This window comes from Pristiophorus japonicus, chromosome 14, assembly GCF_044704955.1.
Source record: "Pristiophorus japonicus isolate sPriJap1 chromosome 14, sPriJap1.hap1, whole genome shotgun sequence".
NCBI lineage: Eukaryota > Metazoa > Chordata > Chondrichthyes > Pristiophoridae > Pristiophorus > Pristiophorus japonicus.
In genome coordinates, this window is record NC_091990.1 from 24,970,214 (window position 1) to 24,996,331 (window position 26,118).

Consider the following 26,118-nt stretch of genomic DNA (forward strand, 5'->3'; position numbering starts at 1 on the left):
GCGAAATAAGAAAATAGTCGCATGATCATTAAGTTAAAATAATAAGAAAAATGCCAGAAATCTCACCACCACCCCATTATTCTCCTACCCACCACCCTGTCACACCACCATCTCATCCACCACCATCCCACACTCCACCCTCCATGACCCCACCACCCATCACCACCCATCACCACCCCACACCACCCCACACCACCCCACCCTTGGGTGACTAGGCAACTCTATTCTTTGTGTAGTCCTGGATACAGCTTTGGGAAAATGCAGTTGTGTTGCACTGGGGTTTAAACAGAATGGTGTAACACTTAGGGAGGAAATAAGCAGCCAGGATTCCGAAGAGACTGAGCAGAGTAGCCAGGGCCTGGACCATGGGGAGATATTTTCCGAAGCCCGAGAGGATCACGAGCATGCAGCCAGCCCAGGAGGCGATGTACAGCACCATGCTGAAGGAGATATACTTCGCCTCGTTATAATTCTTTGGCAAATCTTTCCCCAAGAAAGCAAAGACAAAGCAGAGCATGCTCAGAACCCCGGTGTAAACAAAACCCGACAGGAACATCGAGAGGTCATTGTGGGTGGCGCACAGTAAGATCATTTCTGTTTGAGAAAGGCTATAATTAATCACTGTCACTATGGGCTGTTGGACCATCCATACTGTACAATGGATGACGGAAAGGGATGTGCTTGCAAACACAAACACATACCGCCCATTGTATTTAACCCAATAATCATAGGCCTTAGGCAACTTGGTGGCCATTTTGAATATACAGACTATTTGAAACGATCTGACGAATATACATGCCAGACAGGCCGTGAAGCTCACAGTAAACAGTGGCCAACTCACTCTGCAGATCACGTCGTTGGGCTTTCCGATAAAGGAGAACACACTACAGAAACCAGACACCAAGGTGAGCAGCATAAGGAAACACAGCTTCCCTCCCGCTGCCTTGACAACCGGAGTGTTGAGTTAAACGACAAAGATCAGAGTGATCCCAGCCGTCAGTACGAGCCCGGTGCTTGACATCACTGACAACACAATGGAAATGGTATCATCCCACCGCAGGTAAGTCACAGACCTGTTGTAGCAGGTCGAGCTCTGCTCAGGTGACCACTGGTCCAAGGAACAGTCCGCACATTCTGTAAAACAACGACAGGGTTAGAGCTGCAACATCCGCCATCTGCCTCTTACAGCACACTCCCTCCCCTCAAACATGCCACGTTTGGCTCTGAGCTTGCAGTGCAGAAGAAGCCATTCGGCCCATCGTGGCTGTGCCAGCTCTTTGCTAGAGCAGTCCAAACCTAAAGCCATTGTCCGTCTCTCCCGTCGCAGTTCTGTATCTTCCTTTGTTTCAAGTATTGATTCGTTGTTCCTTTAAAAGAGTCAAAGGTCTCTACTTTAAACAATCCCTGCAGTAAAACTTCCTAAGCTCCAAAGCTCTCTCCCACACAGTAATCTGTTCACAGAGAATGTTAGAGCGGGCAAATTTCTGATTCAGAATTCTCAAAAACCTTTTATTTAATTCAAGTGTCTGTGTTTCTTACACTCTGCTTTGCATACTTTACCTAAAACTCAGTTTTGAACGATAAGGGAGTCAAGGGTAATGGGGAGCAGGCAGGGAAGTGGAGCTGAGCCCAAGATCAGATCAGCCATGATCTTATTGAATGGCGGAGCAGGCGCGAGGGGTCAATGGCCTACTCCTGCACCTATTTCTTATGTTCTTATGTGTCCCCTCACTCTGCGGTACAGTCCTACAGTGCTGTCTCCTGCTGGGGTACATTCCTACAGTGCGGACTCCTGCTGGGATACATTCCTACAGTGCGGACTCCTTTGCAGACTCCTGCTGGGGTACATTCCTACGGTGCAGACTCCTGCTGGGGTACATTCCTACAGTGCTGTCTCCTGCTGGGGTACAGTCCTACAGTGCTGTCTCCTGCTGGGGTACATTCCTACGGTGCAGACTCCTGCTGGGGTACATTCCTACAGTGCGGACCCCTTTGCAGACGCCTGCTGGGGTACAGTCCTACAGTTTGGGGCACAGTCCTACAGTGCGAGCTCTTGTTGGGGTACAGTCCTACAGTGCGGACTCCTGTTGGGGTACAGTCCTACAGTGCGGACTCCTGTTGGGCACAGTCCTACAGTGGCTCAGTCAAATGGCGATTCTTCAGCCGGGAGACAAGACAGTGAGTGTAGGCACAGGAAAGCAGTCTTTAGCAACCTCCATAAGGCAGGGGAGTCAGAACCCTGGCTGCAAATTCCCCTCCCCAGCCAAGGGGCACTGCAGCCAATCGTGGTCCCCCCATGCCCATCCCGGCTGATAAAAGCCAACTCGGTGAGGTATGAGGCTGGCCCTGGGATCTTCCTGATATGTGCAACTGATCCCCAATGGAGACAGCACCAGTGCCAACGTGACCACTTGGCACAAAGATGGCGGAGTTGGACAATGTATTGTCCTCGTGTTTGGTGCTCTTTTATATGCAGGCAGGAATTCCAGCTCTTGTTGTCAGGACAGATACCAGATCAGTCTCAACAAAATAGCATGAAACAGATGTAACTTATTTAATGGGGGAATTATTTTTGTTAGCAAAAGTCACGATGCAGCGCCCTTGCCAGCACAGCAGGGATTTAGTCAGTAAATACACTGCCCAGGGTGGGTGTGCAGGTAAATTCAGCAGCCAATGTGCACACAGCAAGGTTCCACCAGCAGAAAATGAATTGAATGGCCAGTTCATTTATTTTTGGTGGCGTTGCTTCAGCAATGAATGTTGGCCCGGGGAGGAATGTTGGCCCGGGGAGGAATGTTGGCCCGGGGAGGAATGTTGGCCATAACACAGGAGAACTACTTGCTTTTCTTCAAATAGTGCCATAGAATCTTTAATACCCACACAGAAATGTTGGATGGGGCCGTGTTTTAACATCTCATCCGAAAGATAGCACTCCCTCCTTGCTCTGTTAGTCTACATTAAGAACATAAGGACATAAGAAATAGAAGCCTGCTCTGCCATTTAATAAGATCATGGCTGATCTGATCATGGACTCAGCTCCACTTCCCTGCCTGCTCCCCATAACCCTTTATTCCCTTATCGCTCAAAAATTTGTCTAACTCCGTCTTAAATATATTCAATGACCCAGCCTCCACAGCTCTCTCTGGCAGAGAATTCTATAGATTTACAACCCTTTGAGAGAAGAAATACCTCCTCATCTCAGTTTTAAATGGGCGGCCCCTTATTCTGAGACTACGTCCCCTAGTTTTAATTTCCCTATGAGTGGAAATATCCTCTCTGCATCCACCTTCTCGAGCCCCCTCATTATCTTATATGTTTCAATAAGATCACCTCTCATTCTTCTGAACTCTAATGAGTATACACCCAACCTACTCAACCTATCTTCATATGTCATTTACTACTAGGGGGATCAAGGGGTATGGCGAGAAAGCAGGAATGGGGTACTGTGGAAATGTATTTTTATCTAAGCTGATACCATATGGTATTTGTGTGCCCCTTGCAATATATATCAAAATGGAGTCCTGGTCTTTCCAGAACTTTCTGCTTTTTAGCAGTCAGCTTGCATAAACAGCTAAACCTGGTTTGAGATGGCTGATGGCCATCAGACAGCTAGGAGACAAGTCATGCTGAGACAAGTACCCCCCCATGGTGCTCTCCTATTGTCTACACGACAAGAGTTCCATGTCACCCCACCCTTATCTTCTTGACTCAAACCACCAGCCATTATCTCTTGTAGAGACATCATCCATTTGATGCAAACAGATAAACTGACCAGGAAATTGAACAATCCTGACACAATACAAGACAGGTGATAGCCCATTACCTCATTCTCATGGAGTAATGGCCGACTGGCCAACTGATAACCCTGACAAAAGGAAATATCTGGAAACCATGTCAGGACCAGGATATAGTAATTAACTCTTTATCTGTATTCACTGACTGTGAGACAGAGCAATACACAGGGAGAGGCCATAACTTGGGTTTTATTGTATAAATATCTTGTGAAGCTGTACCATTTCGGAGGTGTTCACTTAGCCCTTGACTGAGTGTGACCTACCCCTTGCTAGCAAGCGAATTAAAGAAACTTCTGCCGGAGCTGTAAGTGTCGGAGTCATTCTTTTCGGAGGTCGAGATTTCGACAGTTACTTCTTGGAGGTTCCACCGAGATGCATACTCTCTGTCCTGTGAGTAAAACGGATACAGGCATAGTGCCTCTCCAGTGAAAGGCTTCAGTGGCCAAACAAGGTGAGCCTTTTGCTCACAAGAGGTTTCTTCACTGTTGAATCGCATATGTAATCTGTTGTCCACAGGGGAGGTACTGCAATCTACAAGACTTGGCATTTAAAAGCTAAAGGTATTTTTTATAACCATTTCTTTCTCAGCTCGCCAGCAGAAGAGAACAGGTTCTGGAAAAATCTTGAAACAGCCCGGGAAAGGTTTCAGTAGGTAAGGGAGCACTAGTCGATCGAAAAGGGTTCCAGGTTCTTATGTGATAAGATTTTTATTGTTTTTAATTCGGAAGGGGTTCTTATGTGATAAGAGTAGAAAAAAAAAAGAAAGCGCTAATCGATCGAAGGTTCTTATGTGATAAGATTTTTATTGTTTTTAATTCGGAAGGGGTTCTTATGTGATAAGAGTACAGAAAAAAAAAAAGAAAGCGCAATCGATCAAAGGTTCTTATGTTATAAGAGTTTGGGTATGGAACCATAAGTTTTATCAGTTTTTTTATTAGGATAAGTTAAGGACTCGGTCTGTAGTGGCGTACAACGCAGACTGAGAATATTGTTTGTTGTCCTTGTTATACTGTTGTGTGCAATACATTTGTGAGAGATTGCCATTAGAGAAACGGGAAGAGTCACTAGGGAAAATTGTGATTCGGGAAAAAAAAAACACAAGGATTGATTAAGAAAAGAAACAGTAACTGATTGATCAACTACGGTTGGTTTGTGCCAACATATCTCACACACCCAGACTGAGCCCGAATTAAGAGCCTTTTCAGGCCACGTAACGGCCAGGAGAAGCGGGCGTAGAGAACTCGATTGGCCGAAAGGATTGTGAGATCAGAAACTGTGGAAAATCGTAATCATCTAGAATAGGTGCTGGAGCAAGTTAAAACACCACAAAAGGCACACCAGCCGATGTCATGCTCCAGAATTGTGGTCAGTCTTCAATTGACCAAAGAAACAAAAACCGGTAAAGTGGACTAAGGGTGAAAACAGGCCATTTCCACCCGATGGTTCATTTAATTTAGAGAGAACAACATGTCTAGAGGAGTGTCTTATAAACAGAGATCCAGGTAGCAGAAAAAAAAGAGGAAAGTAATAGAAAAGGCCTGGGTTCCGATTCTTCAAGCCCATGTAAAATTAACAGAGGAAGTAAATCAAATGTAAAAAAAAAGAGAACCTGATAGTGACTTATGGATTCAAAAAAAAATAAAGCTAGCAAAAAAAAAACTTTATTGAATGGAGAGAGACTTTTGTGAATGTCTTGTCTTTGAGAGTGCGTGAATGTCTTGTCTTTGAATGAGAGTGCTTCTGTGTTTCTTCCTTGTGTCTGGAAACCTGTTTGGAAAGGTTGTGGAGCTGCCTGTTTGTTTTAGCTCCACCCACTTTTTCAAACAAAGTGAAGTTTTTTAACCCTTCATAGTGTTGTCCTGTATGTGGGAAGTTTAAGACATTTTAAGTTAGAAACGCAGGTGTGGATTTATTCGGATGAGAAGTTACGGAGCTAGGAAATGCACAAAGGATAGGTTTGTTGAGACATGGTCCCGGTGGTTAAAAGTTGTAATTACTTTTTTTTTTTAAAAAGCCTTTGTGGGTCTCTCGAGGTGCAGGCTGGGGGAGTATACTCTCATTGTCCTTGGTGTAAAATCTTGGTACAAAAGCTTCTAGCTCAGTAAGAGGATTTTTTTTGGATAAAGAATGGCAGTACAATATTTGAATTGGGATCTTGAGATATTTCAGGTGATCTCCTTGATCAACATTTTGGGTGTATTGGAAAAATCTTGGGTTTGGAAGCCTTTTAATAAGATTAGAAAACAAGTACTTTACATTCTGTGATCTGTGAATCACTATAAGCATAAATGAGAAGTCCGTGTAACACACAGATTCGTCCAGTTCAGAAGCCCACACAAATGGAGGTTTGTCCATGACCTACGAGCTGTGAATGAATCTACTATATTCTCACAATGCTTAAAGAAGGATTTGGAATGAAGTATCCCGGAATGCTTTCCAGAGTCTTAAGCAGTCCCTCACTTCAGCACCCGCCTTGGGATTACCAGATTACACTAAGCTATTCAACTTATTTGTGCATCACAAGTCGGGTTTTGCACAATCTGTTTTGACTCAGTTACATGGGGACAGGCAGCGACCGGTAGCATATTTCAGTACCCAACTAGACCCAGTGGCACGCGGACTACCAGGATGTCTTCCTTCGTTGGCAGCAGCTTATTATGCAGGCTCAGACAATAACTCTAAATCATCAGACCATTTTATATATCCCACACTCTGTCGAGATTTTACTTACTAAATGTGCCACCCAACACCTAACCTCCGCAAGAACCACTAAATACGAGGTCGAACTGTTATCAAATCCGAACCTTATCAAAAGATGCACTACCTTAAATCCAGCCACTCTACTCCCCACGGAAGACGACGGCGAACCCCATTCATGTGAAATGGTAACCGAATTAGTGACTAAACCACGTATCAATCTAACAGATGTACCAATGTGTAACCCTGATTTAGTGTACTATGTTGACGGATCAGCCCTACGAAATGATAGGGGCCAACCGAGAGCGGCTTATGCAATTGTAACTCAGTTTAATGTTGTCGAAACAGCCCCTCTTCCAGACTCCTTTTCAGCCCAACAAGCCGAATTCTTTGCGTTAACTCGAGCCTGTATTCTGGCTGAAGGACACACAGTTAATATCTACACTGACTCCAGGTATGCTTTTGGGGTATCACATGATTATGGACAAATTTGGAAGATTCGCGGGTACCTGACTTCTTCAAGAACCACTATCAAAAATGCAGAATAAGTGGAAAATCTCCTGCGAGCCATTCAATGCCCCTTGAAACTTGCCATTATCAAATGCCAAGCACATACAGCCCAGTCGAATGAGGTGGCACTTTGGAATGTCAGAGCTGATAATGCAGCTAAGTCAGCAGCTCTGTCAAAAGGGGGAATGCAGGTGTCATTGAAAAGGGGGGATGCAGGTGTCATTGTTCCCACTAAGGAAAAATAATTGCTCAAACCCGCCACCCACTATTAATGATGTGCTGGCCTTTCAGACACAGGCCAGTACGGAGGAGGTGGTGACCTGGACGAAGGATCAATGTTATAAAAATCCAGAAGGATTATGGGTTCACCACGACGGCCGTGTGGTGGCGTCCAGATCCTTACTTCCATGGATTGCCCGATGTGTTCATACATTCACACATGCAGGCAAAGGGGGTGGCAGATTATATTTTGGCAACTTGGTATGCACCAGGTATTTCGGCAATTGCAAAACAAATCTGTGAAAATTGTGTTACCTGTCAGACAATGAATCTGGGTAAGACGGAAAAAGTAGAGTCTGCCTCCCACCCAAATCCAGTGGGGCCTTTTGTACATTTACAAATGGATTTTATTGAATTACCTATGTGTATGGGATTCAAGTTATGTATTAGTTATTGTAGATGTGTTCTCTAGATGGATTGAAGCCTTTCCATGTAAAAAGGCCGATGCCACTACTGTTGCTAAATGTTTGTTAAAAGAAATCGTACCGCGCTTCGGAATTCCTGCTAAGCTTTCTAGTGATAACGGGTCACATTTCACGGGAACTGTTATAAGAGGAATGTGTAAAGCTTTGCAGATTAATCAACGTTTTCATTGCAGTTATCATCCACAATCAGCTGGACTTGTTGAAAGATATAATGGAATGCTTAAAAATAAGCTGGCAAAACTATGCAATGACACTGGACTGAAATGGACAGAACTGCTGCCCTTAGCTTTGATGGTAATGCGATCTACAACCAACAGAACAACAGGCCTGTCACCGCATGAGATAGTTATGGGACGTCCCCAACGACTACCTTTTACAGCACCATTTACTGCAAAACAGATGGTCATCCACAAAATGGAGGAAAATATGTTGAATTATTGTATTGCACTAACCAAATGTATTTCCAGCTTTCATTCACAGGTAAAGGAAGCCCAAGTCAAGCCAGTGGAAGGGAAGTGTCATAACCTGGAGCCAGGGGAATTTGTTTGCATCAAGATTTTTAAAAGAAAAAGCAGTCTACAGCCAAGATTCGAAGGACCATACCAGATCTTGCTGGCGACCAATACTGCAATCAAGGTAAAGGAAAGACCAACATGGATCCACACATCCCATTGCAAACGGGCACCCGACCAGGAGGAAGGGAAGAAGGAACCAGAGGAACAGAAAAAGGAAGACTGAATAAGGAACTGTATGGATTATGGGGACTGATGGTGCTGGGCTTGACAGGGTTTTACTTCGCATTATTGATTACACCAGGGGTACAGACCCGCCACCGAAGGGAATTGCACGTAAACGTATTTATGGCACTGAGTCATAAGTATGTTTAAGAAAGAAACTTGTCGAGTTGTTGGATATGTTCCCATGTACCTGTCCACTCCGAAGGGGGTATTTCCCTGAGATCTGTCCCCTTTAACGAATCAGAAATGGTAGAATGGTTGACAGTGCCAAATAGGACAAACCTAACTAAGGGGTCAGAAACGAAGGAGCAAACAGAATGGAGGTCGGCAGGGTATAAACGTACAGCCTTCCAGGGATGGTACCAGCCCATTATGATAATAACCATCAGCCTCCCTTCCTAAGCATTACTCCCAGAATAGGAAATCCTGAAGGTATAATATGCCTAGTGAGTAATGAGACTACAGGACCAGAAATGGGACGCAGCAAGTGTTCCCAAATGATTAAATGGCAAGCCACAACTAATCCCACTGAGAGAAAGATAGCAACCGTTGGCTGGACAACGGTCCATAACAAAGCCCCAGGTGAAGGGTGGGAAGGTGAGACCACTCGAGTAGGGATAGTGCAAAAGGACCAGGAGCTGACGCCCTATAATTGCACCTACTTTATTTGTGGCCATAAAGCCTACCCATGGTTACCAGCCAACTGGACAGGGTCCTGTTACTTAGGATATGTGGTACCCCTTATCAGATCAGTAAGGACTCTAAAGGAGGCCTATGGAAGTCATAGATTTAAACGGGATTTGACGTGGCTAAACGGAATATTCAAGGTAATGGTGCCACCCTATGGGATAGCATCGACCGAATGGCAGTTACGGGAACTGGCTAACTTAGTCGAATCAGTAGCCAACGCAACTTCCCAAGCCTTTGAAGAGATAAATGATGAAATGGTAGCTATTCGAACAGTGGCTCTCCAAAATCGTATGGCCTTAGATTATCTCCTAGCCAAGGAGGGAGGGACATACGCATTAATAGGTGAAGAATGCTGTACGTATATCCCGGATAAATCAGAAGATATCGGCAGTCTAGCTGAAAACATCAGGAAAAAGGTAATAGAGTATAAACAGACAGTTGGCCAGGACGGTATCACCTTGTGGGGTTGGGCATCGGGATGGTTGTGAGCCCTGGGGAAATCCTGCTGATAGCCTACGCCCTGTATCTATTATTTGTCGTCATTAAGTGTTGCTGTGCCAGGGTGGGAGAAACTATGTTACCTACCGAGACCACGGCTAGAGTTATGGTAGCAACAACTGCTGAAGGCTCTTGTGTGGAAATGGAAATGGAGAGACTGTACAAGATCAGAATGGATTGAGTTGTCCTTGTGAAGGACAAAATGGGGGAATGTGGAAATGTATTTTTATCTAAGCTGATACCATATGGTATTTGTGTGCGCCTTGCAATATATATCGAAATGGAGTCCTGGTCTTTCCAGAACTTTCTGCTTTTTAGCAGTCAGCTTGCATAAACAGCTAAACCTGGTTTGAGATGGCTGATGGCCATCAGACAGCTAGGAGACAAGTCATGCTGAGACAAGTACCCCCCATGGTGCTCTCCTATTGTCTACATGACAAGAGTTCCATGTCACCCCACCCTTATCTTCTTGACTCAAACCACCAGCCATTATCTCTTGTAGAGACATCATCCATTTGATGCAAACAGATAAACTGACCAGGAAATTGAACAATCCTGACACAATACAAGACAGGTGATAGCCCATTACCTCATTCTCATGGCGTAATGGCCGACTGGCCAACTGATAACCCTGACAAAAGGAAATATCTGGAAACCATGTCAGGACCAGGATATAGTAATTAACTCTTTATCTGTATTCACTGACTGTGAGACAGAGCAATACACAGGGAGAGGCCATAACTTGGGTTTTATTGTATAAATATCTTGTGAAGCTGTACCATTTCGGAGGTGTTCACTTAGCCCTTGACTGAGTGTGACCTACCCCTTGCTAGCAAACGAATTAAAGAAACTTCTGCCGGAGCTGTAAGTGTCGGAGTCATTCTTTTCGGAGGTCGAGATTTCGACAGTTACATGTTCAGCCATGAACTCATTGAATGGCGGTGCAGGCTAGAAGGGCCGAATGGCCTACTCCTGCACCTATTTTCTATGTTTCTATGTTTCTATGTCAACGCCCTCATCTCCGGAATCAATCTAGTGAACCTTCTCTGAATAGCCTTCAATTCAAGTATATCCTTCCTTAAATACAGAGATCAAAACTATACGCAGTACTCTAGCTGTGGCCTCACCAATATCCTGTACAGTTGTAGCAGGACTTCTCTGCTTTTATACTCTATCCCCCCTTGCAATAAAGGCCAACATTCCATTTGCCTTCCTGATTACTTGCTGTACCTGCATACTAACTTTTTGTGTTTCATGCACAAGGACCCCCAGGTCCCTCTGTACTGCAGCATTTTGCAATTTTTCTCCATTTAAATTATAATTTGCTTTTCCATTTGTTTCTGCCAAAGTGGATAACCTCACATTTTCCCACATTATACTCCATCTGCCAAATTTTTGCCCACTCACTTAGCCTGTCTCTATCCCTTTGCAGATTTTGTGTGTTCGCCTCACAGTTTGCTTTCCCACCCATCTTTGTATCATCAGCAAACTTGGCTACATTACACTCAGTCCCTTCATCCAAGTCAGTAATATAGATTCCATTCATGGAGTGGAGCTTGAACCCACAACCTTCTGGCTCAGGCAAGCTTATGACCAGCTGAGCCAAGCTGACACAGCCAACCAGAGGGAGTCAGGATGCGTTTACGATGTGGCTGCACACAGTGACTGGTGCAATGCTTCCCCTTGTCATTAGCTTTCTGCCTCTAACAGATTCTGCCATTATACTGTTACTTCAAGATGGAACGCCTTTTCCTGAATCAGAATAATGAGGTTGTTCAAACCGGCATTGGTTTCGAAGGTTCCTTCAGGACAGTCTTCACACAAGAAGCAGCAGCGGTGAAACCCGTCTCGTTTCTTCTTCTGGCCTGCTTCACATTCACTGGTGCAATTTGACGTAGGGACCAGTTTAAACAAGTTAACCAGTGGTCACTTTCTAACCCGGGTGTAGGGCAATATATACGATGTACAGATTGCTGAACTGCTTTATTTCAGTGTCACCTCACAGTGAGTGGGAGCTCAGCCCGAGGGTTATGCATCGTCCTCGCTCATTGCCAATTTGTTTCTTATGCTGATCCAGGAGGAAGGACACAGTGTGCACCATGACATTCGCAAGATTGGTGCCTGGTCTGGTTGAACATATTCCTGGAGCTTTCATCACATGACCACCTGCCTCCACAAATCCCGCCTCTACATCCCTGCCATTGGTCGCCCGACACGTCCATCCTCGCGCTGCTCGACCTTCCTTCCCACGGTCAATTGAAAAGCAAAAAGTCTCTCAGTACATTCTTGACTCTCAGTCAAACAGCCTTTCTCCCCCCATCAGCAATATTATTTATAACTAATCAACAAATGTGTTCAAAGAAAATGAAAAAAAAAACACGGTTTATTTTCAATGTCCCTTTGATTTCTTTTCCCGAGTGTTGCTCACAGCAGCGTCCTGCAGATTAATCTTTAATTCCTGGAGATTGCAAGGCAATCCTGGAGGGTTGGCATGGCAACACTATCCTGGCTTTGAATCATTCGACCTGGTGAGGGGCTGATGTATGTGTGTGTGTGTACAAACGTCACATTGCTAGTAATAAATAGCACACACATAGTGAGTGATTAGATTCAGCATTGACCAGGCAGTTCTATCAACGATGGGACCTCCCACCCAACTAACCTGTCGCATAAATGAGCAGGAGGGAGCAGTCAGGTGCCCAGACCCACCAATGTTCCCTCACTTTGGTTTGGGTTTAATTTAAATCACTCTTGTACATAACCCCAGCTTTAGGTGTTCACATTTTCTCATTTGCCTCACACTCTTGGACCATAAATCTCTCTCCTAACATCACCCTCATGTTGACGGCTCTACTGGTGCCATTCTCCCAGTTCAGGGCCTTGCGTCTGCTTTGATTCAGGTGCTGACGGTGTAAAAGGGTGGCGTAGGTTGGGAGTGTCGGAGAGTTTTATCTTTGTAAGCCACTCAGGTCTGTACCACAATAAAGTTTATCACAGATAGCCACTGCTAAAAGTTAACCCACTGTTCCTATTAATATTAGGATGAAAGGGATGAAGGACTTCAGTTGCATGGAGAGACTGGAGAAGCTGGGGTCGTTTTCCTTAGAGCAGAGAAAGCTAAGGAGAGATTTAATTGAAGGGTTCGAAATTATGAGGTGTTTAATAGAGTAAATAAAGAGATACTGTTTCTATGGCAGAAGGGTCGGTAAGCAGAGGACATAGATTTAAGGTAATTGGCAAAAGAACGAAAGGGGAGATGAGGAGGGAAAAAAATTACGCAGCGAGGTGTTGTGATCTGGAATGCACTGCCTGAAAGGGAGGTAGAAACAGATTCAATAATAACTTTCAAAAGGGAATTGGATAAATACTTGAAAACAAAAATGTTGGAGGTCTATGGGGAAGAGCAGGGGAGTGGGACTAATTGCATAGCTTTTTCAAAGGGCCAGCACAGATACGATGGGCTGAATGGCCTTCTCTGTGCTGTATTATTCTACGATTCTCACTGCTGACATTGTGTTCTGATTAGAATTTATCGACGAATGAGGCATCAACCCTTACAACACACCTTGTCAAAGTCTTAAGGGTCTCACAAATTTCAAACAGGACATCCCAGTGAGTAAGAAATGTAAGCACAAACACAAACTGTGGCTTGATAGGCCGAGTTCCCTGGGTTTTAAGGCCGAATTTAGCCATCGGGCTGTAGTTTGGACACGGCTCACGAGCAGCGTGGAGGCATGCCATTTCAGGGAGCAGCGCGAGCTGGTGCAGGAGGGCGACGGCAGCAAAGAGTGACGTCATCAAGGTCCAGGTTGGTGATTGGAGCATGGGCAGATACAGCAGGAGTGGCGAGAGACTGTGGAAGGACGTGATTGGGGCCCAGGAGAGGCGTGAGTTCGAGGCCAGGGGCCCAGGGGCAGCACGGACGGGCCCAGGGGCAGCACGGGCCAGCCCACACTGCGATATGTGTGCGCACTAGGTCCGTGCAGCAGAGCAGGTCTCCAGTCGTCTTGGATAACCCTTGCCACTGGACCAAGGCCTAGTTCTGTCGTGGCTGGTGTGCAACCGCCACCACACGTTTAAAAAAAACACACACAGGCATCTTCCACCCTTCAACATGTAGTTCGGGACCTGGAATATTACGTCGTTCATTGAAATACCTGTGAACTCATCCTTTTTTGGCATGGAAGCAAGTCATCCTCATTTCGAGGGACTGCCTATGATGGACACTAGAGGCTCAGGTTGACCATTTATATTGTGCCCAATAGCAAGATCTACTGGCTCACCATCCCCAGTTTACCAACTTCAAAGTTCTCAGATCCTACCTCAGATCACTCCATATTATCACTCCAACACACCTCAACAACCTCCTTCAGCCCTCTGTACCTGCACCCACCCCCTTCCCTTCTGGCTTGCGTTTATAATGTCCCTGACAATCCTCTTTTGCATTTACTGTTGGCACAGCCCGGTCCTGCACATTTCACCTCGCTACCTCTTTCTCTCTCTCCTCCTTCAGCAGTTTGCACAAACACAATCTCTCTGAGCATGGGCAGCCTCTTTCCGACTACCTGTTCAGTGTCCATCACTTGCTCCGTATCTTGCTGCAGGACCTTTCATTACATGACTGATCCTGTTCAATACATGACTGACCCTGTACGTTACATGACTGACCCTGTTCGTTACATGACTGACCCTGTTCATTACATGATAGACCCTGTAAAAATGTGGTTACGGAGCAGTCTTAGACTCGCCCCTCCCAGCTCGACATGTGAAGGAACACAGATGGAGACAGGCATGATATTTGGCGAGAGGTGAAATTAAAACTGACACGAATTAACGTGGGATGTAGAAGGCAACTGCTGGCAGCTTTGGGTTGGAAATGGAAGAGCACGCTCACTGTAACCCAAGAATTCCAAGGTTAGAAGGGATAACTTACTGAGCCCACTGCAGAATTCCATTTGATTAGGGTTTCGTTGATGATCAGTTGGCCTGGGTTGGGTTTGTAGGATCCAATCACATTCATGGACCTGCTTTCCATTTCTGTGTCCCACACAATCACTTTATAACCCATCGGAGGGTTTCCATTCTCATCAAAATAAATCGGCTTGTTGTGAAGGGTGAAATTTACTCTTTTCAAACCCTCCAGCAACTGAAAGAAAATAGAATCATTAAAGTATGTCTAGTCCCTGTTAGTGGGACAGACCTGAATAGAACCAAAGAGAAACCAGCTCTTCCACCAGGCTGGGAGCTCACCCAATGAATAACAGCATCACCTGCAGGACTCTGCTGAATACATGTGTGTGTGTGTGTGTGTGTGTGTCTGCTTATGTGCGTCCACACCTGTGCTTGTGTGTCTATGGACATGTGAATGCATGTGTATGTGAGAGTTTGCACATACGAACATGCAAAATTACAGGCTGGAAAAGACCAACAAGTCCATCAAGCCTGCCTGACACTCATGGTGGCCGGAGAATCATACCTTGACACTTCTTCATCCCCTCTCCACCCTTCTCCCTGCAGCTGTGTAAACTCCTTGGGAAGGCAACAAAACAGACAAAAAGCCCAGGGCCAATAAGGGGAAAGAAAATTCATGTATGCAAACACGTCCTTGTGTGTCTGTGAAGTGAAAAAGATTAGTGAAAACAAACGTAGGTCCCTTGTAGTCAGATTCAGGTGAATTTATAACGGGGAACGAAGAAATGGCGGACCAGTTAAACAAATACTTTGGTTCTGTCTTCACGAAGGAAGACACAAATAACCTTCCGAAAATACGAGGGGACCGAGGGTCGAGTGAGAAGGAGGAACTGAAGGAAATCCTTATTAGGTGGGAAATTGTGTGAGGGAAATTGATGGAATTGAAGGCCGATAAATCCCCGAGGCCTGATAGTCTGCATCTCAGAGTACTTAAGGAAGTAGCCCTAGAAATAGTGGATGCATTGGTGATCATTTTCCAACAGTCTATCGACCCTGGATCGATTTCTATTGACTGGAGGGTAGCTAATGTAACACCACTTTTTAAGAAAGGAGGGAGAGAAAAATACGGAAATTATAGACTGGTTAGCCTGACATCGGTAGTGGGGAAAATGTTGGAATCAATTATTAAAGATTTAGACGAGGGGATTAAATGTAGTATCTCCAAATTTGCGGATGACACTAAGTTGGGTGGCAGTGTGAGCTGCGAGGAGGATGCTATGAGGCTGCACAGTGATTTGGATAGGTTAGGTGAGTGGGCAAATGCATGGCAGATGAAGTATAATGTGGATAAATGTGAGGTTATCCACTTTGGTGGTAAAAACAGAGAGACAGCCTATCATCTGAATGGTGACAGATTAGGAAAAGGGGAAGTGCAACGAGACCTGGGTGTCATGGTACATCAGTCATTGAAGGTTGGCATGCAGGTACAGCAGGCGGTTAAGAAAGCAAATGGCATGTTGGCCTTCATAGCAAGGGGATTTGAGTACAGGGGCAGGGAGGTGTTACTACAGTTGTACAGGGCCTTGGTGAGGCCACACCTGGAGTATTGTGTACAGTTTTGGTCTCCTAACTTGATGAAGGACATTCTTGCTATTGAAGGAGTGCAGCGAAGGTTCACCAGACTGATTCCCGGGATGGCGGGACTGACATATCAAGAAAGACTGGATCAACTGGGCTTGTATTCACTGGAGTTCAGAAGAATGAGAGGAGATCTCATAGAAACATTTAAAATTCTGAAGGGTTTAGACAGGTTAGATGCAGGAAGAATGTTCCCAATGTTGGGGAAGTCCAGAACCAGGGGTCACAGTCTAAGGATAATGGGTAAGCCATTTAGGACCGAGATGAGGAGAAACTTCTTCACCCAGAGAGTGGTGAACCTGTGGAATTCTCCACCACAGAAAGTTGTTGAGGCCAATTCACTAAATATATTCAAAAAGGAGTTAGATGCAGTCCTTACTACTGGGGGGACAAGGGGTATGGCAAGAAAGCAGGAATGGGGTACTGAAGTTGCATGTTCAGCCATGAACTCATTGAATGGCGGTGCAGGCTCGAAGGGCCGAATGGCCTACTCCTGCACCTATTTTCTATGTTTCTATGTTTCTATGAAATAGAAGCACACTTGGAAAGCAGTGACAGGATCGGTCCAAGTCAGCATGGATTTATGAAAGGGAAATCCTGCTTGACAAATCGTCTAGAATTTTTTGAGGATGTAACTAGTAGAGTGGACAATGGAGAACCAGTGGATGTGGTGTATTTGGACTTTCAAAGGGCTTCTGACAAGGTCTCACACAAGAGTTTGGTGTGCAAAATTAAAACACATGGTATTGGGAGTAATGTACTGACATGGATAGAGAACTGATTGGCAGACAGGAAGCAGAGAGTCGGGATAAACGTGTCCTTTTCAGAATGGCAGGCAGTGACTAGTGGGGTGCCGCAGGGCTCAGTGCTGGGACCCCAGCTCTTTACAATATGCATTAATGATTTGGATGAAGGAATTGAGTGTAATATCTCCAAGTTTGCAGATGACAATAAGCTGGGTGGTGGTGTGAGCTGTGAGGAGGATGCTAAAAGGCTGTAGGGTGACTTAGACAGGTTAAGTGAGTGGGCAAACGCGTGGCAGATGCAGTATAATGTGGATAAATGTAAGGTTATCCACTTTGGGGGCAAAAATACGAAGGCAGAATATTAATCTGAATGGCAGCAGATTAGGAAAAGGGGAGGTGCAATGAGACCTAGGTGTCATGGTACATCAGTCATTGAAAGTTGGCATGCAGGTATAGCAGGCGGCGAAGAAGACAAATGGTATGTTGGCCTTCATAGCTAGGGGATTTCAGTATAGGAGCAGGGAGGTCTTACTGCAGTTGTACAGGGCCTTAGTGAGGCCTTACCTGGAATATTGTGTTCAGTTTTGGTCTCCTAATCTGAGGAAGGACGTTCTTGCTATTGCGGGAGTGCAGCAAAGGTTCACCAGACTGATTCCCGGGATGGCAGGACTGACATATGAGGAGAGACTGGATCAACTGGGCCTGTATTCACTGGAGTTTAGAAGAATGAGAAGGGATTTCATTGAAACATATAAAATTCTGACGGGACTGGACAGGTTAGATGCAGGAAGAATGTTCCCGATGTTGGGGATGTCTAGAACCAGGGGACATAGTCTAAGGATAAGGGGTAAGCCATTTAGGACTGAGATGAGGAGAAACTTCTTCACTCAGAGAGTTGTTAACCTGTGGAATTCCCTACCGCAGAGAGTTGCTAATGCCAATTCATTGGATATATTCAAGAGGGAGTTAGATATGGCCCTTACGGCTAAAAGGATCAAGGGGTATGGAGAGAAAGCAGGAAAGAGGTACTGAGGTGAATGGTCAGCCATGATCTTATTGAATGGTGGTGCAGGCTCGAAGGGCCGAATGGTCTACTCCTGCACCTATTTTTTATGTTTCTATGTATATGAGAGCATGTCCGTGCACACACATGTGCTTATGTGTCTGTGTATGTGAGAGCATGTCCATGCAATGTGGTTATATGTCTGTGTATATCAATGTGTCTGTGGCCCAAATACCTTACACAATAGATGACTCAAACTTGAGAACAGTTTTTCTCCTGGCAAAGTCCTGGCCTCCGTGCCTGGTGTGAGTTTGCTAATCTGAGTATATGGAGCAGCTTTGGGGGATAAAAAGGCCTGCAGTGCCCTGTGCTGGATGTTGGAACGATATATGTATCACACCCTCTAGCTAGGAAGTATCGATATAATGTATTGCTCCCTCTAGCTAAGAGGTCTAGAGTCCTGGCCTGTAAACGGATTCTCTGGCACATCAAAGAGTGCTCATGACGCCAGTGTGAGCAGCATGAAATCGTTGATGAATATCGGATCTCAGGGTTTTTGGTATGACACATCGATCGGCTATGAAGAATATGTCATCCTGTGTTGTGAGTTTGTCATGAAATTTGAAGTATGCATGCGTTTCAGGCAGGCATTCGTGTGTCGTTTCTGGCCATCCCATTGTGATTTGTTGTATGACCAGTTGTACTGTGGAGTCATTTGCAGTTGCGGGTTGTATTTTATAGTTTCTTGAAAACTCTTGGTTCAAATTTACTCTATTCATTTGGGAGATCTCAGACAGTCATGTGCCAGATCTTGGTTACTGACCAGTGACCCCTGCTGGAAAGTGTGTGAATGTCAGGTGAGACCCTGCTACGATGGCCTCCATCAACATCCTACTGACACTCAGGGGCCAAGATTCAGGCATGCCAGAAAGCTGGCGTACCAACGATTTCCTACATGATTTTTCCGCTGAGAGTGTTGAGGCAGCGTTTGCACAGATTTTCGGAACTTTGTTCTTTTTTTGGACATCGGACCGGAAGTCGGTCATAGTAGGGATGGAGTGCGGCGGTAAGTCAGGCTGAGGGGCAGAAGTCGGGGCGGGATCTAGTCTCCGCCGCTGTCATTCAGCAGCGGAGCAGTGGTGATGACACTACGCGTGTGCGTCACCAAGCTCTCTTCCCTCCGTTAAAGGGGAGAGAATCGGGAATTTTTTTAGCTTCGGCCACTGGACTACCAGGGAGGGTTTCGGCTGGGCTAGTGGCCCAGCACCCAAGCAAGGGTGCCAGGCTGCCTGTTGGTGGCCCAGCCGAAATCAGGGGAGCAATATGTCGGTCAACAAAAAAAAATAGGATGGCGGCCGTGGCATTCGGCACTCGCCTTTAATGGCCGCCACAGCGTCAGGGCACAGAGAGGGTAGACAAGGTGCACAAACAGAAAAAGCTGTCGGGGGCACCGTCCAGCGGCTTGTGAATTTCTTCAAGTAAATTTGGAGCAGATTAAAATGTAGGTGCGGGATAGCAGCGGTGCGCGCTTTGATGACACGCTTGCGGCGGTCAGCAGCAGCGGGGCAACAGTGGGTCAGGCCAAAAAATCCCTGACCTGAATTTGGGTCAGGTTGGCCAATGGATTGCAACGTGGCGACCACTCGATTCCACCGCACGGCCGCCGCAAAACAGTGTCAAAGGGCCTTATACGGACCCTGAATTTTGGCCCCTCGCTGTCCAGGCACACAGTCTAGGGTGCTCTACTTGGTACACTCATAATAAAGGATAAAATTGAGTGCTGTGTACAATGAGCAAGTGCGACCTTAGCTCCTTTAATAAGACTCCAGAGAGCAGGTACCTCGTGGGTGGATGCTGGGCTCCCTTGGGACTCCAACAGGTAGGCCCTCTGGTGGTCAGGTGTCCTGCAGATTATAAAGGGTTAAATACATAACACTACTCGAGTGATTATGTTACCTCACTAATAATCTGGAGAATGTGAGTTCAGATCCATAATGGCAATTTGAGAATTTGAAATCAGTTTTAAAAATCTGGAAATAAAAATCAGTTTTATCAGTTAAAGTGAAACTGTGGGATTGTCTTAAATTAAAAAGAACTGGTTCACTAATGTTCTTTAGGGAAGGAAACCTTCCGTCCTAACCTGGTCTGGGCCTGTGTGTGACTCCAGTCCCAAACCAATGTGATTGAATATTAACTGCCCTCTGTGTGACCTAGCAAGATAATCAGTTGTATCAAACCAGTCCCCACTGAGCGGTATTGTGGGAGCAACTTTACCGCACGGATTGCAACATTCAGGACAAAGGCCCACCACCACCTCACAAAGACAACTAGGGATGGGCAATAAATGGCAGCCTTACCAGCGATGCCCACATCCCCACAACTAATTTTTAACAACAATAAAAGTTAACTATTCCCCAGCCAGAGTTTGTACTTTCAAGGAGCAGAGAGAGAGAGAAAGAGGGTTGGGAATATTTTATCAACATTGTTCTCAGTAAAGCAACATGTGTACTGCTGACCTGAGATGGGAAGAATGTTGTAGACTAGTCACAGGATCCCGAGTCACACTTCAGGAGCAGATGTAGAGTATGAGCCACAATGTACATGGCAGCATACAAAGGGTTTAATTAGGAGGGGGGAAATAGAGTATGAGAGGAAGCTTGCAGGGAACATAAAAACTGACTGAAAAAGCTTCTATAGATATGTGAAGAGAAAAAGATTAGTGAAGACGAACGTAGGTCGCTTGCAGTCAGAATCAGGTGAATTTATAATGGGGAACAAAGAAATAGCAGACCAATTGAACAAATATTTTGGATCTGTCTTCACGTAGGAAGACACAAATAACCTTGCAGAAATACTAGGGGTTCGAGGGTCTAGCGAAAAGGAGGAACTGAAAGAAATCCTTATTAGTCAGGAAATTGTGTTAGGGAAATTGATGGGATTGAAGGCCGATAAATCCCCAGGGCCTGATAGGCTGCATCCCAGAGTACTCAAGGAAGTGGCCCTAGAAATAGTGGATGCATTGGTGATCATTTTCCAACATTCTATTGACTCTGGATCACTTCCTATGGACTTGAAGGTAGCTACTGTAACACCACTTTTTAAAAAAGGAGGGAGAGAAATCAGGGAATTATAGACCAGTTAGCCTGACATCGGTGGTGGGGAAAATGTTGGAATCAATTATTAAAGATGAAATAGTAACACATTTCGAAAGCAGTGACAGGATCAGTCCAAGTCAGCATGGATTTACGAAAGGGAAATCTTGCTTGACAAATCTTCTAGAATTCTTTGAGAATGTAACTGGTAGAGTGGACAAGGGAGAACCAGTGGATGTTGTGTATTTGGACTTTCAAAAGGCTTTTGACAAGGTCCCACATGAGATTGGTGTGTAAAATTAAAGCACATGGTATTGGGGGTAATGTACTGATGTGGATAGAGAACTGGTTGGCAGACAGGAAGCAGAGTCGGGATAAACGGGTCCTTTTCAGAATGGCAGGCAGTGACTAGTGAGGGGCTGCAGGGCTCAGTGCTGGGACCCCAGCTCTTTACAATATACATTAATGATTTAGATGAGGGAATTGAGTGTAATATCTCCAAGTTTGCAGATGACACTAAACTGGGTGGCGGTGTGAGCTGTGCAGAGGATGCTAAGAGGTTGCAGGGTGACTTGGACAGGTTAGGTGAATGGACAAATGCATGGCAGATGCAGTATAATGTGGATAAATGTGAGGTTATCCACTTTGGTGGCAAAAACAGGAAGACAGAATATTATCTGAATGGTGACAGATTAGGAAAAGGGGAGGTGCAATGAGACCTGGGTATCATGGTACATCAGTCATTGAAGTTTGGCATGCAGGTACAGCAGGCGGTGAAGGCGGCAAATGGCATGTTGGCCTTCATAGCTAGCGGATTTGAGTATAGGAGCAGGGAGATCTGACTGCAGTTGTACAGAGCCTTGGTGAGACCACACCAGGAATATTGTGTTCAGTTTTGGTCTCTTAATCTGAGGAAGGACGTTCTTGCTATTGAGGGAATACAGCAAAAGTTCACCAGATTAATTCCTGTGATGGCAGGACTGACATATGAGGAGAGACTGGATCAATTAGGTTTGTATCCACTGGAGTTTAGAAGAATGAGAGGTGATCTCATAGAAACATATAAAATTCTGACGGGATTGGACAGGTTAGAGGCAGGAAGAGTGTTCCCGTTGCTAGGGAGTTCCAGAACCAGGGGTCACAGTCTAAAAATAAGGGGTAAACCATTTAGGACCGAGATGAGGAGAAACTTCTTCACTCAGAGAGTGGTTAACCTGTGGAAATCTCTACCGCAGAAAGTTGTTGAGGCCAGTTCGTTAGATATATTTAAAAGGGAGTTAGATATGGCCCTTACGGCCAAAGGCATTAAGGGGTATGGAGAGAAAGCAGGAAAGGGGTACTGAGGTTGAATGATCAGCCATGATCTTATTGAATGGCGGTGCGGCTCGAAGGGCCGAAAGGCCTGCTCCTGCACTTAATTTCTATGTTTCTCTCCACTCCAGACTGAAGGTCCCAGTATAGTCTGAACACTGGCGGAAGTGAAGTGTTGACATTCGGTGCAGATCTGAGCGCAGTTCCCCTGGCTGTAGATCTTGCTGTTTGCTGCGTTCCTCGCTGAGGTTAAATGATCCTGATCCATCGCTGGATTCTGGGCAGCAATTGCTTTTGCTAAAAAATCTCCAAAACCGGTCATTTGTCCCTGTTTGACCGCAATGCCCAGGAAAGTGCCGATCTTTTCAACATTCAATATTTCTGAAGCGATTGCTTCCTCAGAAATAGACTCACTTACAATCCAGATTTTACCCGTGACATTCTCATTGACCGCTGCGCGAAAGAATGTTTTAGCATAGATGAAACCAGAAAATACGATTGTCACATTGACTCTACTGAAGTTGATGCGGTTGATCATTTCAATGGTTTCTTGCTCTGATGCAGTTCCTGGAGCTTGGATTATGCCCTGGTGAGCCACGCAGATCCCCCTCTCAGAAGCTAACTCTACCACCCTGCGCTTTCCATTTTGTCCATATTGATTCGCGCTCGCAATAACAGAAATCCAGTTCCAGCCAAACCGCTGCACTAATAAAACCATCGCCTCTGTTTGATTGTTATCACTTGGAATGGTCTGGAAAAATGATGAAAAGCGCGCTTTGTCACTCAGCTCCTCACTGGAGGCACCATAGCTGATCTGGAATGGAAAACATAGTGACTTAAACCTTCTGACGAAACAAGGCCAGAATCACAGATGAACCAACAGAGCCTTTTATAGCCAACATTTTTCAGTGGCCAAAGATTGCACCACTGGCACACAATAGATCTTACCACCATTCAGCATTAATTTAGCTTCATATATCCATGAATCATAGAATGATACAGCACAGAAGGAGGCCATATGGCCATCTTACCAGTGCCGGCACTTTGAAGGAGCGATCCAATTAGTCCCACTCCCCCTGCTCTTTCCCTTAGCCCTGATTTTAATTTTCCTTTTCAAGTATTTATCCAATTTTCTTTTAACAGTTATTATTGAATCTGCTTTCACCACCCTTTCAAGCAGTGCATTCCAACTCACTGCATAAAAATTGTTTCCTCATGTCGCCTCTGCTTCTTTCGTCAATTCCTTCAATCTGTGTTCTCTGGTTACCCGCTCTCCTCCCAGTGGAAACAGTTTCTCCTTATTTACTCTATCAAAACCCTTGATGATTTTGAACATATTTATCAAATCTGCCCTTAACCTTCTCTGCTCTAAGGAGAACAACTCCAGTTGTTCCATGGACAGCCTCTGTATCCATGGCCATGGAACATTTCTGCTCGAGTTTCCCCCAATCATTGCCCTTCACGAGAAAATTCGAAGGCAGGTATGAAAGACAAGAAACAGATGGACAGGGAAAGACCAGCCCATTGAGTGCGTGACATTCAGCTGTGCTGCAACCAGGAACACAGCCCCTCATGGATCCCCACAGCAGGGCTGGTATCGGAGTGTCACAGCAGATGCTGCAGTGTAGCTTATCAGTATTTCGTATTGAAGGGTGGAGTCAGGAATCCATGGTCTGGCAAGGCAGGGCTCCAATCAAATGTTGACGTTCAGAGTGAAATAATGAATCTATATAGTGACCCGTTCAGCACTATTGATCATTAACTTGTAAAACTTCAGCCACCCTATAAAAGATCCCCACAGTGATTAAAGTGCTGTCTGTCGAGCAGCACTAGAGTCAGAGACTGCAATCAGCATCGTGCACAAAATAAATAAGCCGTGAAGCCTGCCCTCAGCCTCTTCTGCCTCATTGCCATCCTGATGTTCAAGGATGCGATATGTATCACTCAGTCGGTAACTTCGCAAATCTTCCCTCAATTCTTTTTTCTCTACTTTTCTCCGCGTGTACTTCCCCCACCCACCCTCTGCTCAAAGCGCAGCGTATCCCCGGGGCTCTCAGTCCCGTGGGCATTGGCCGCCCGCTGGTACCAGCTGCACGTTGAGGGAGTGGAATCCCTTTCGCTTCAGGTACATGGCACAGTTGACATGAAGCACACGCAAAGCAATGTGCGTGCAGTTAATGGCTCCCTGCTCCATGGGGAAGCCTGCAATCCTTGCAAAACCTCATACTCACTCTACCTGCTTGTCGCTGGCAAGAGCGGATGAAACGGAGTTATCTCTATTTGCATAGAGAACAGTGAAGTGCAAACTGCAAGATGTTGCTAATATCTCCAGCAACAGCCTGAAAGGAGCCAGACACATAAAAGTCACAGTCACCTTCACAGCCACTGGCAATGTGGTCCTTGCCCTGCTCCAAGGTTGCAGTTGTGGCCACAGCAGTTGGCAGATTTCCGTCATGACCTCCTTAGTGAAGCACAGACATGTCAAACACCGGTCGTCGCAGAAGTTTAGTTAGGAGAATGGTTCGCTGAACTCCCTGAGTAGATATGGTCTCCCGCTGAGAGCCTTTCTCCTCCACCCCCACCCCTCCTCTTCCAGCAGCTTGTCCTGATCTGCATGGCCTCTCTTCATTCTCCCAGTCATGCTCAATTCCATGAGGAAGGTCCGCTAGTGTGCCCATGCCTGGAAATATTTGCTCTGTGCAGAAGCCTTGAAGTCAGCAAAAAAAAGTACCTCAGCACCTGCCACACCACTCCCTGCACACTTTGAAACTGAAAACAACTATAGAATGCACCCACAACATGTAGAATTTCAGCAACAGCCAGAAGAAATAAAGCAGCAAATAACCTGTAAGTAGTTGAGAATCCCTTTAAATAACGCTGGTGGGGGTCCTTCATGCTGCTTAACATCGTATTCAGCTGAGCAAGGTTAAGAGAAGGGGTTGGCTGGAGCGTGGAACTCCAAAATGGCAGTGCTGGCATCAAACCAGGATTGCACACTGATTGATGCCATGATCTGCCTGCTCTGTATGCTTTTGCTGAGCGTTAGGTGCGAGCACGCTAACCCCTTTCACCAATATGGCGTCCGGTGCACTTTGTGGATGCCATTTTGAAAATTTAAATACAAAAAACGGCACCACCAAGCCCAATTTCGCCCCATTGATCTTCGATGTATTACTCCATCAATGTCCCTGTGTCAAGTCATTTCTTAAATGACTATCAGAAAACCACAATCTTTTAACGGTCTCCAATACATTCATGGTCAAGGCTTCAAGAATGGAGTGTGATCGTAAAACACTGGTAACAATTCCGGAATCCCATGCATTCGAAGGGAATCAGTGCAGTCAACCGCCCTGAAGCAGTGGCTCTGATTATGAAAGAGTTCAGTTGTTGGGAACCTACCTGCGGAATATGGAACAGATGAAGAATGCTTGCAATGGCTGCCGCGCTGTCTGACCCCCACGGACCAAACACGGCTGAGACCCCCGGCCGGCAGCCGCGGAGACCATGGCATGGCTTGGCTCCCCACCGTGAGTCGCCCAACACGAAGTCGAGCGCTGCCTGGATGTTGAACGAGGAGACGCAGTTGTCAAAGATATGGTAGCCCAGTGTGACATTCGGTAGGAGCTCGCTTGAGTTGTTTATCTGTTCCACAGCAAACCTCATCGCTTGAAAATGGCGATAGCTGGCCGCTAAAAAAACTAATGGAGACAAGGAGAAAAAGAAGGAAGAATTTTAACGGAGCTTATCATATCTTTAGGTTTTCCCAAAATGTTACACAGCTGTTCTT

General features: G+C 45.6%; 1 protein-coding gene across 1 annotated transcript; it reads right to left on the reverse strand.

Annotated features, from left to right (window-relative positions):
* Window positions 1–211: 211 nt before the first annotated feature.
* LOC139279572 (taste receptor type 1 member 1-like) lies at window positions 212–25,994 on the reverse strand. The gene is made up of 6 exons (XM_070898697.1): window positions 25,731–25,994; window positions 25,063–25,247; window positions 24,568–24,670; window positions 22,489–23,145; window positions 14,564–14,776; window positions 212–862 (listed from the first exon to the last, which is right to left on the reverse strand). Exons 1-6 carry the CDS (start codon window positions 25,992–25,994, stop codon window positions 212–214), a joined length of 2,073 nt encoding a protein of 690 aa, XP_070754798.1.
* Window positions 25,995–26,118: the final 124 nt, after the last annotated feature.

Excerpts from the sequence above, each read along its gene's own strand:
- LOC139279572 (XM_070898697.1), bottom strand. The coding sequence starts at position 25,994 with ATGAGGTTTGCTGTGGAACAGATAAACAACTCAAGCGAGCTCCTACCG. Across the intron at positions 25,248-25,730 it reads ATCTGTTCCATATTCCGCAG|CTGAATACGATGTTAAGCAG; the intron begins GTAGGTTCCCAA and ends AACCTTGCTCAG. Across the intron at positions 14,777-22,488 it reads AACACTTCACTTCCGCCAGT|TTGCTGGAGGGTTTGAAAAG; the intron begins GTTCAGACTATA and ends ATTTTCTTTCAG.